This window comes from Salminus brasiliensis, chromosome 9, assembly GCF_030463535.1.
Source record: "Salminus brasiliensis chromosome 9, fSalBra1.hap2, whole genome shotgun sequence".
In the NCBI taxonomy this organism is placed as follows: domain Eukaryota; kingdom Metazoa; phylum Chordata; class Actinopteri; order Characiformes; family Bryconidae; genus Salminus; species Salminus brasiliensis.
The window spans coordinates 18,901,274-18,912,867 of record NC_132886.1 but is presented as its reverse complement, the minus strand read 5'-3'; the positions used below and the strand labels follow the sequence as shown (position 1 = coordinate 18,912,867).

The 11,594-nt window shown below is 38.8% G+C and overlaps 1 protein-coding gene across 1 annotated transcript in view; it reads right to left on the bottom strand.

Moving 5' to 3' along the window:
- Positions 1–1,970: 1,970 nt before the first annotated feature.
- Positions 1,971–11,594, bottom strand: part of ppp2r5b (protein phosphatase 2, regulatory subunit B', beta) — a 38,654-nt gene continuing 29,030 nt past the window's right edge. Inside the window, exons 8-13 of the mRNA XM_072687686.1 lie at positions 7,954–8,007; positions 7,778–7,828; positions 7,233–7,352; positions 6,651–6,778; positions 5,395–5,496; positions 1,971–4,194 (exon numbers count right to left, since the gene is read on the bottom strand). Of these exons, the coding sequence (XP_072543787.1) occupies positions 4,026–4,194; positions 5,395–5,496; positions 6,651–6,778; positions 7,233–7,352; positions 7,778–7,828; positions 7,954–8,007 (624 nt within the window). The 3' untranslated portion in view covers positions 1,971–4,025. The remainder of the gene's footprint in view (positions 4,195–5,394; positions 5,497–6,650; positions 6,779–7,232; positions 7,353–7,777; positions 7,829–7,953; positions 8,008–11,594) is intronic.

The window sequence follows — 11,594 nt, the reverse complement described above, 5'->3', positions numbered from 1 at the left end:
GGCTTTAAATATAAAAAAGTAATGTATAGAAAGTATAATTATTGTGATCTGTATTAATTTTTATTAATTATGAAAACATAAAACGTTTTATGTGAAACATTTCATGTTTCTGTTATGAGACCTATTTACTGTTAAGGCATCTAGGAGTTTAAAGAGATTAAATACAGTGAATATAAAGAGCTACTGGGTGGAGAGACGTCTTACCTGTGAAAGCTGGGAGAAAGTAAAGCAGAATGGACCAGTTGAGATAAAAGCTTTGGATAAAATGAACCGTCTTAACCAGGTGGTGGGTAAGAAAGCATAAATCCATACTCTAGGTATTAGTATTGTTGCTGTGGTGAAATAATATGTAGAAAATCTGTCTTTTTTTTTTCTTGAGCATCCATAGATCCATTTGGATCCTCTTAGTGCATCCAGAAGTTGGATCTACTTGATTTGAACAGCTACCTGTAGATTTACAGGTGGGTAGGTTTACCCAGCTGTCTGTGTAGGGCCTGTATAGGCAGCCCAATCTGCGTTAGTCCCACATGTGGATGCACAGCAGTTAGTAATGGGACCAGGACGGGTTAAACATAGGCCCCATCTGGGTTGTACACTGCATACGGGCCCAAGATGAGACTCATGAGAGATTAAGGTGGTCCTGGTAACAATACATGTAGAGAGCCCCCATGTGAGCCCCACTTGAGCATGTTGGCTGTGTAATTAACAAACTGTTGATTCTCAATGCAAACAAATGTTAGAATTTTGGTTACGTTTAGCACAAGAGTGATGTGGGTTTTTAACAGGATTAAGATTAGGATTAAGGTTTGGATTGAGATTTAGGTTTGGATTAGGGTCCGGTTTAGCATTAAGGAAATGAAAATGTAATTAAATTAAATGGATATTTAAGTTAATGGAAATGTTTGCATCTACAAAATCATCTACAATAGCCTACCAAGATAAAGTGCTGATCTGAAGATTATTAGGCTCTGGTCTTCTCATTTTGACACACTCTTAGCCAAAAGAATAAAATGCAGCTACAAAAAAGGTGATCAATCACAAAGTTGTACAAATAACTCATAGACCAAAAAACAACTCAAAAAATAACTCAAAACACAAAAAAGGACAAAAAGCCTTTCCTGTCTTTTTATATATATCACGCAAACCTATATGTCATGCAAAACCTTTGTATCTCCAAAATGTGAACTTTACAAAAGGAAACCCCCAGTGTAAAATATTTTATTCCACGTCATTTTGGAATATTTCTATCGGTCCACTCATCATGAAATTGGACACAATATAAATTACAACTACCAGATTTACAATTGTGACAAAAAAGTGAAAATGGAGATGCAAGGTTTTTGCTTGGCTGCGATGTTGTTCTATTGTATTGTGTTTATGGATCCATTTATAAGGAAATGTTGCTGTCATGTTGCTGCCTAACTTAAACAGTTAAGCACCACCTTAAACAGTTGGGGGTTGAGTGTCTTGGCCAAGAGCATAACCAGAAGCACCCAGTGAGTCCTTGGATTTGAACCCTTGCCCTTCTGATAGCTGACTCAACTCGGACCACTAGGAGACAGGCCATGCCAGTACTTCCTTTTCATTTACAGTGAAGTGTTTCGGCCTTCTCAGTAAAGCACAAACCTCTCCAAATTTCTACAAAGGGCTGTTTGCGTAATGCCATAGAAGAACCACTTTCGATTCCATAAAGAACCACAGTTGTAATGGTGACATGTGAGCGTGAAAACCATTTAAAAGATCTAAAGAACTTTCACTTGATGTAAAGTTCCTTAACCAATTTCTCCAGAATTCTCTACATCCCTATCACAAATATGATTCTTTATGAAACCAAAGTGTGTATCACTTCTGAGTAAATGTGACTGGTTACGACCCACCTCTGACTGCATATTCTTTCTTTCTATCTTTTTTTTGTGAGTGTGTGTACATGGTTTGTTGCTGTGTGTGAATAACGACATATAAACACATACTTCTCAATGTGAACTTATTCAACACACATTTTCATGTTTATATCCCCTTGTTTTTTTTTTTTTTATACATTCATATCCCAAAGCCGTTGGTCCCCCAAAAATACATTGCTATGTTTAAACACAAAACATCAATCAAGAGGACAGTGCAAGTCTAGTTGAAGTGATGCTACGTTTGCTTACAGTTCCAGTCCTTTTTATTGCCTTCTCTACTCTACTCTACCCTTAACGTACTGATTTCACATCTCCACCCTCTCTTTATGGAAACTCTCCCAGAACTCAGGAAAAGAGGGACTAGCGTCCTTCTCAAATTAGGAACAGAAGAAGTGATGAGGATTTTTTTTTCTACTCTTTTTTTGTTTGTTTGTGTTTGTTTTCAGCAAACAGAGGCAATGTCGGCACAGAACCAACAACCAACATCGAGAGTTATACAGTTAAACGTACAATCAATCTGAATGGTATGTACTGATTCAAACCCTGTTCTTTTTTTGTTGTTGAAGACCCCTCCTCTGTCACTTTATAGGCCGAGTCACACACACACACACATTCACACACACTTTCGCAAGCACCCCCTCACACACGCCACACACACGCACATTCATGCATGCCATACCAACGAGCGGTGACTTTCCAAGGCTTTTAAGTATGCTTAGGCCTCCATTCACTTGCAGTCTTGTTCATTGAGCCTCCAATAAGGTCACCATTCCAAATAAATATGAATAAATATCAAGAGCAAAACAAGTTTACAAAAATGAAACAAAACCCAATGAAATCAACAAAATGTAAAAATACAACGCAACATCTTTGTGTGCACTGCAGTAGACGGTGTGGCGGAGAAAAATTGGCTCCGAAGAGAGATAGAAACGAACCTGCCGACACACGTTATTGGAAACGGATGAGGATATTGCTAAAGTAACACATTTCGAATGGCGTGTTCAAAACCCCAGAAGAAGAACGGACTAGAGTAATGTATTGTCGTCACATCAGAACAAGTTTAGTCTAGCAGCATACTTTTGTCATGTTTTAGAGGTGCTACACTAGAATACCCCCACCAACACTAGAATCAGACATAGATATTATATTTATAGAGATATATATATATGTATATATATATATATATATGTATATATAAAAACATCAGTTGAAGTAGCAATAGAAGTAGTACTTATAGAATAAGCTGTAGAAGTAGGAACATTATAATCATTACTTTTACAGAGATATCATCTTCATAACTCTTCGGAATCATCATTGTTTTCAGCATTCCTCTTCGTCTTTTTCAGGAGAGAGTGTGTAAAGTCCAGCGGTCAGCAGGAGAGTAGCCTAAACCAGTTCCAGAAGTTAACCAACAAACTCGCTTGTGTGTTGTTGTTTTTGTTGTTGTTGTTGAAGTATGTGTGTGGATGTCTGTCTGTCTGTCTGTCTGTCTGTCTTACTGACTGCGGCCCAGTCAGGTTCCCATGCAAGTATGATTTGTGTGCCCTTGTTTGTGCTGATTGTGTCTTTGGTGTATGTAGGTGTGGTTGTAGGTAGGAGTGTGTGTCTGTGTGTGTGTGTATGCATGAGACCACTGTTTTGTATAGATGAGAGGAAGAGAAAGAAACAGAAGGAGAGAAATGAAAGAGATAGAAGGAGTTGAAGAGGTGTTGAAGACGCGTATGGAGAGAGGAAATGAGTCAAGAACATGAAGAGAGATACTCGTCTTATTTATCTTCATTTCACTCCTATATGACATTTATTTATCTATCAGTGTGTGTGTGTGTGTGTGTGTGTGTGTCTTGTATCTGTGTAGTATATCTACATATGGACAGCCTGTATTTGTTCCATCTGTCTGGTGTGACAACCATGTCTGCATTGTATGTGTGTGTACCTGTGTAAGGGAGTATGTACTTGTGTGTGAGTGTTGTGCAGGTGTGTGTGTGTGTGTGTGAATTGTAAGAAGTACTGGTAGGCTCCAGAATAAAAATTATTTGTAAAAGAGAGTATTATGTTTTCTATATGTGTGGTTATTTGTGTGTGCGTGTGTGTTTGTGTGTGTGGGCCTGTAGGTATGTGTGTGTTCTAGGTGGTGTTGGCAGCGCTGTTCTCTGGCTCGTTCTTGCTGTTCTTCTCCCTCTCCTGCAGGTTCTTCTGGTTGCGACTGGCTTCTCCCAAACTCTGCAGCCTCCGTTCCTGCTGCTCTTCCAGACCCCGCCATAACTCAGCACGCTCCCTCTCCCTCTTCAGCTCCCTACACACACACACACACACACATACACAGGTACATGGTTAAAAAGGGGAGAAAGTGCGGTGATGAACCAGACAGACTTAAACATCTCCACATATTCAGCACACCTCACACAAGACCATTTAAAGACTTTTATTTTGAAATGTTTTTACAGGGCCATGCTTAATTACATGCTAAATTAAATCCTTATTGTTTGATTAAAAGAGCTTGATTTAGTATGTAAGTGTTGTTACATATTTAAAACATAGTGTTTGCCATTTTTTTTCAGTCTATATATGAAAATGAATAGTTTCAAAGTATATTGTTTTTGTGATGTCACAAAAAACAGTTTATACCTTTCCCTATTCTGCCAAGCTCCACCCGTTCATGTCAAAACCATACATCCCTTTTCATATAAAAGTGTCTTAGTTCGTGCTGCTTTTCAACCAGGCACAATACAGGACAACCAATCAGAAACAAGGAACAGAGGTCACTTACATCTATCATATATGTCTTAAAGGCACGGTAGCAAAAATGACCTGTTTTAATCAGTCATGCTGAAAGATGTTTAGTGCATAAAGCTTTAAAAATGCAAGAAATGTACGACATGGGCCCTAACAAGAAATACTTCAGTGTTGTTTTCCTAAATCTGTTGGAGTTCAGTCGACCTCCACAGACAGTAATCTACTCAGAGCAGTTAACATACATTCTATAGACAACGTTTTGGTATTAAAAATAGCTGATCCTGCTTATGTTGGAGTAACTGTCTCTACTGTCCAGCAAAGGCTTTCTAGATTTTCAAGTATTGCTATGAGAGTTTGATTGCATTCAGCAACAAGAGTGTCAGTGTGGTTGTTGGATGAATGTTGGATGAATACCAACATCTACATCTTATCCCCAACTCCCATGAATACTACCCTGACTAATCCCAGAAGTACTAGATGAGGTGCCATCATTCCAGAGAACACAGTTGCCTGCTCCACAGCTCAATGCGGGGGGCATGATGCCAACAGGTTTATGTTTATCTGCATCCAATTCTATTGGCAATGCTCCTCTTCAGGGACTAGGTAATCTGTATGTTTGCATTTGCACATCTATGTCAGCAACTTAAAGTGTCTCATAGTATTTATTAGAAGAGGTGTCCACAAACATTTGGACATATAGTGTACATTAATTGTTAATAAAGTTAATCTTTTTGTACTTTTATGATGGTCATCAACTTACTTCTGTTTTTCCACCTTATAGGAGGCAGTGAGGTCATCAAAGAGTTTACTGTTCATCTCCATGAAGGTCTTCAAGACGTTGTAGATGAGAGACACAATCGTTCTGATGAAATACAAAAAAAGCACACAATAACACACAATAACATCAACATTGCACTTCTGACCTGACCTGACTTATAAATTTACTTTAAAGCTAACTACCAACTACCACAGTATATTAAAGAGATCAGTTGTAGGCCAAATGTGGTATGTCTATAAGTATTTGGTGCTTGTTCCTTAAGTTGCACCATGGTCCTGGAGGAACGTTGTTTCGTTTCACTGTGTACTCTGTATGTAGTTGAAATGACAATAAACCCACTTGACTTGACTTGACTTGAAGTTTTGCACATTTGCACTACAAAGCCAATGAAGCTAACAAGTAATGGGCGCTCATAACCACCATAAGCATCATGTAAACTGGGCTGTTTGTTCTGTAATGTCAAATAGACTTGCTTATGTGCTTTCTGGCACTGTATGCCACATTGTTATTATAAAAGTGGACGAAAATACAGAGAGAATTAATGCTTTAAAACAGAGAAGTTATAAATGTGAAGACCGGCTTAAGTGAAGAGTTCTCGTGATATGGCGCCTGCTTATGGAGTCCCGTCTTTCAACAAAAAGAGCCGGTTGCTGAACAGGTTGCTGGTTATGCCTCGAACGGAGGAACCCCTCCTCAAAGCGGAGATCTGCACAAGTGCAGTAGCCAGAAAAGCCGAAAAATCATATTTTTGTGTGATATTGAGCCGGACGCTACAAACTATTCATAGTGCTATTTATCAGTGATTCCGTTAGGTTTCAGAAACAGTAATTTGACCATAAGTTTGGAGTATATTGGTTTCTCCACATTCATAGAGATAGAAGCCTGGTCTTGTGTGAATGAAAATAACTGCCCAGCAGTGTTTCAAAAATCACCACTGAGTAAACATAATTGCCTATAAGGACTTTGTTTAGGATGACTACTACTAATTTTTCTGAACATGTCTTTGTTGATCAAATTAATTTTAATACATACTCTTGATTCTTTGGCAAAGTCTTACTTTAGGTAAACTGGTCAAAGAACTAAATAAACATTTCTAGGGAGACTGGGCACAGAAGGTCACTAGGGACTCCTTTTTATCAACTCTAATAAAAGGTTAGGAGCTGTTTCATAATAAATGTTCAATGATCATTTGAAGTGTGGGGGTGTGTGTGGGGGGGGTTAGTGTGAGTGTTACTGACTGGTTCCAGTGCTCTTTGGAGACTCTGTAGAGTGTGCCGAAGACCAGAGGCAAGATGACCTGGCAGTTCTCCTCGATCAGGCTCAGAATGTACTCATTATTCCAGAAATACAGAGCCCGCTCTGCAACCTGACACACACAGAGACACACAGAGAGCTCAGCATCTTCAGGCCCACTTTACTTAGTGAAAGACACATGTGTGATGAGCAGCTAGAGTCTGAATATACATCCTTACAATATTCCCCATGTAACTGATATTTTTTACTTCATAAACAGAACAGAACAATTGGGAAGTGTGGACCAAACTCTGATGATAAAGCATGTAAATTGAATGTAAATGGAATTTAGCAAATAAGAGGGTTTAACTAAGGGCTTATCCCTTACAACTGAGGGCTGCCTATTAATCCTATTAATCATTTTTATACTTAAAATGCTTGAAATACTTCAAATGTGGGCCCACATATGGATTCTTGCAGGTTACTGGGTTAAAAATGAAGTGATGACAGGTGTATAGTGTGAAGAAGCTGAAGAGATGGAAAAGGAGAAGGAAGAAGAGTTGGAGGGAAAGGTTGGAAGAGCAGACCTGGAAGTGAGGGCTGGAGATACAGGCAGCGATCTGCTTGAAGAGTGGATCCTGCACACGAATGAACTGAGACGGCTCAATGACATCCAGAATCTCCTCAATCTCCCCCAGAAACATCACCTGGAACCAAAGTTCAGCATTATACACACACACACACACACACACACACACACACACACTTACACTTACAACATTCATACACAATAACCAATTTCATGAACCATAGACACAGCTATAAGGTTTAGCACAGTGGTCATCTAAAACCACCATAATCAATTACACTGCATTTCTAACTGTCAATTTTAATAGCAGCTTTAACAAGCCCTCATCCACTTGGCCTCACCATTTCCTCTTAGGATTATCACCATTTCCATCTTAAGGGCCTATGTACACATGACACACTTCCAAAGGATGAGTCAAAGTTGGTGAGCGGATGTTAAAAACAGTCTGGAATGGGACCTTTACTTTCATGCTTTTTGTCACAACCCTCCACCCAAACATCCATCTGTCCATGCCTCATCCACCCAACCATCTGTGTTTCTCACCTCTTTCTGGGTACAGGTTTTGGGCCAGTATTTAAGCAGCCCTCTGATGATCTAAAAAAAAAAGAAAAGACTCACGTCATGGTACTAAAAACCTTGAAAATCATATCTGCTTCAATATTAATAATAATATTGTTTTTAGAGCACTGTTCCACGTGTGAAGTGACTTAGCAACTCACATATTCTGTAACGGTGGCATCCTTCTCCATAAACTGCACAACACAGTAGGCCAGCTAGAAGACGCAAAGGGCACAAAATAAGAGGAAAAGCTTCAGGTGAAATAAATGTGTGTGTGTGTGTGTGTGTGCTTATTCTGTGCACTCATGAGCAGTGCCTGTACCTCGCTGACTGCCTCAGCTCCTAGCAGACAGTGCTTTGATCTTGCTGATTAGGTCTATTATAGAGAAAGCTCATTCAGGCCTAATCAAGACAGCTCAGATGCAAGGCACTTTTGTACCAGCAGCTTTCAGCTAAATACAGCACTGGCAATCTACAGATATATTTAAAAGTTTGGGCACCCCTGGTCAAATGTTCTGCTGATTCTGAGTATAAAAATCAAACACTTGATTTACAGTGAACACACATATTTTAAAGCCCAACTAAGCTAACTTTACTAAGCAAATTTAACATAGTGGAAAAAAATAATCATACAGTGTAGCATGTACAAAGATTATGGAAGATGTTGATGTTTTTTCCTTTTTTTAATATATAAACAAATGAATATAATTTGTGCTTAAAATATGGAATTTGACCAGGGATTACAACTGTATACCGTTTCCCTCATAAAAAAAAACTCCTGCATATGACCAATATAGTAACTTACAGTACAGCAGAGTATAGCACAGTACAGTAGAGTACAGTACGATATAGTACAATACAGTACTGGAGAAGGGAACAAAAACAGGAAAAAACTAACTTTCCTATAAAAAATTGTATTAGTCAATTTAAGTTGGCATTAGCAGAATTGTGTAAAAATAAATAAACAAAAAGATTACACATGTCCTTATGATCACAGTGTTACAGCTGCATTCAGTATAGTTACTTTTACGGAGTTGGATCACTGTATCTGGTAATATTAAGACTTTCTCCCTACAACTGATTAACAAGACATTGAGCCTTCTTCACCAACTACTCTTAAGAAGCAATTTCTCAGAAAACACATTTACCAATGTTTTCTTATTTGGGATTTGTTCAGTTCATGAGGCCAATTATTATATGAGCAAAGCTGTGAACAGTTCTGCAGTTTAAAAACACATCATGAATCAATGAATCCTGTATTTGAACTTTTTGTAACTATTTTCAAGAACAAATGTACAAATACTGGTAAATGAGGCCCTATGTGTGCATTATCATATCATATCATATCATATCATATCATATCATATATTCTCTGTCTATTAAATATATTGTCTCTCTCGTTCCTTCACCATACAGTTCTTTAGAGAGGAGCTATGCATCTGAGATCTACAGGGATTGCAGGTCAGAGGATGCAGAGGCACAATGCTTTTCACTGTCAAGTGTGAGTATTACAGTCCCCTTTCTGCCATGGATGGTTGTTGAAGTGAAGTCCGAGTATGACAGTGATTGCGTGAGAGTGTGTGAGTGTGCCTGTCTCGGAAGAACTGATGTCATGTAGGCTCACCTAGTTCTTCTGAGGGTGACAATGTAAACTTCTTAATCTCCTGCCTTTCTACTTCGTATAGTCTCTATATCACACCCACACACTCCTAACATGTCCTAACATGTTATCCAAAAGGATTTCTTAAAAGAAATGACAAAACTCACATCAATTAAAATGTTCAGTTTACTTGAAAACAACTGGGAATCTGATTGGCTCGCTTTTACCCAGAAAACATGTTTCTAATCAACTGAAAAACTTTCGGATGGGTTTAGTTTTACGTGGGGAGCTGGGGTGAATTATTACCAGTTTCTCAGTGATTTTAGCCCTGTCTGTCATTTTTACAGACTGTGCTATTCCAGGGCCTTTTACCTTCTGTAAAACGAGTCGTAAAAATAACCTCAGGTTATATTAATCCTGTGCAAATTGACAGGTGGGTAAAATAGTCTGCCATATCCTGTGGATATCTCTGTTTCTTTTTCAAGTATGCACGTGAGGACACTTTTAGTTTTGTCTAAAATAAATAACTAGCCTGTGATATTGAATATTTGGTGAATATTAGGAATTGGATTATTGGATCATTGTTGGTGATACCAGATCAGTAGTGGCATGGCTGTATCCATGTGACCTTACTTATCCTAATCTTTCACATCTACATCTGGAGGGCGTACCGCATGTGAGGTGGTGTGTACCCTGTTTTCTTCCCTGGACCAAACGGAGCCAACAGAGATTGTAACCCATTGACGAGTGGACTCGAGATAAGTCTTAGAGTAGATTCTAACAATGAATGTGCTGCAAGGCTTTGGTCTGGCTTAGCCCCAAACACACACACCAGAAAATGAAGAGGCAGCTTACTGACAGTGTAAAGCCCATAATGTCACCTGCTACTCTCAGGCTCAATGTGGCCTAATCGCGAAAAGTCCTGTGTAAAAAATACCTGACTTAGCAGCGCTTTTGGTCATTAGTTCCTATGCAAACAGAACACACTGTTACTATGTAACAGTACAGCAGTCACAGGTAATCCAAAGTTCAGCTGCTGACTGGTGAACAGGCTAAAGGTTCCCAATCTAGCCCTTAAAGCTATTTTTTGATGGAAAATTATTTATACTATTTTCCTGTAAGGAACAGGGTTAGGATTAGGAGCAGGGATAGATTTAGGACTAGTGTATGGGTAAGATTTATGTTTTGAGTTAGTGATAGAGTTTAAGTTCAGGTTTAAGTTATATTTAGTTGATTGTAGGCTAAATGTAGGGTTACCCACTGTTTTAAGCATGCTTACTTGTTTGTTAACAAACCAATAATAATTTACTAAAATAAATATTAAAAATATGAATCCTGAACTTCAGGCCTACTACTTAACTACTTAACCTACATTTTCTGTAGATATTTATAGAATTCACGTTTGTAAATTTGGAAACTTTCCCAGCTTCTTTAAGTAAACTCAAGGTTTACATCATCACCTACTTTTTTAAAGTAATCTAAAGTCCACTTTAGCTGTGTTTTCTGATACACCATATGTGCAAATGTTTGTGGACACCCCTTCTAATGACTGCATTCGGCTACTTTAAGCTGCTCATATTGCTGACACAGCTATGCAAATCTGCCTGCACAGCTTGTCTATTCCCTGTAGAAGAGTATTGCCAATAGATTAGGACTCTCTGGAGCAGACAGACATGAACCTCTTGGCACCATGCCTAATGCCAGGTTTGAGCTAGAGGGGTATAAAGCCCCCCATCGTTGAGCTGTGGAGCAGTGGAACTGTGTTCTCTGGAATGATGGTGCTCAATCGAATACACGTGGAATGAACTGGGGAGTTGGGCATGAGGTGGGGTGGTGATCATCCAAAATCCTGACCTCACTAATCCTCTAATCACTGAATGCAATCAAATTAGGTATATTCTTTTGTATTACGGCCAGTTTAAATCATTGCACTCTCTGCATCTTTCCTGAATGTGTGAGATGTAGTTCAATCACATAAGCTCTATCTTATTTTCTCAGCTCTCCAATCTGTTTTAGTAGCCGCTGCTTTGTGCCATCACCTCAAGCACTGCAAGTGTTCAAATCTGAAGATCCAGCTATGGTCAAAAAATGTACCTGTAAAGTAAGACACTTACTACATCTACATCAAAGCTGATGTTTGAGAATTTTATTTTGAAATTTCTGCCACTGTTCTAGGTCCTCTTAGCTTCCACTCCAGCACAA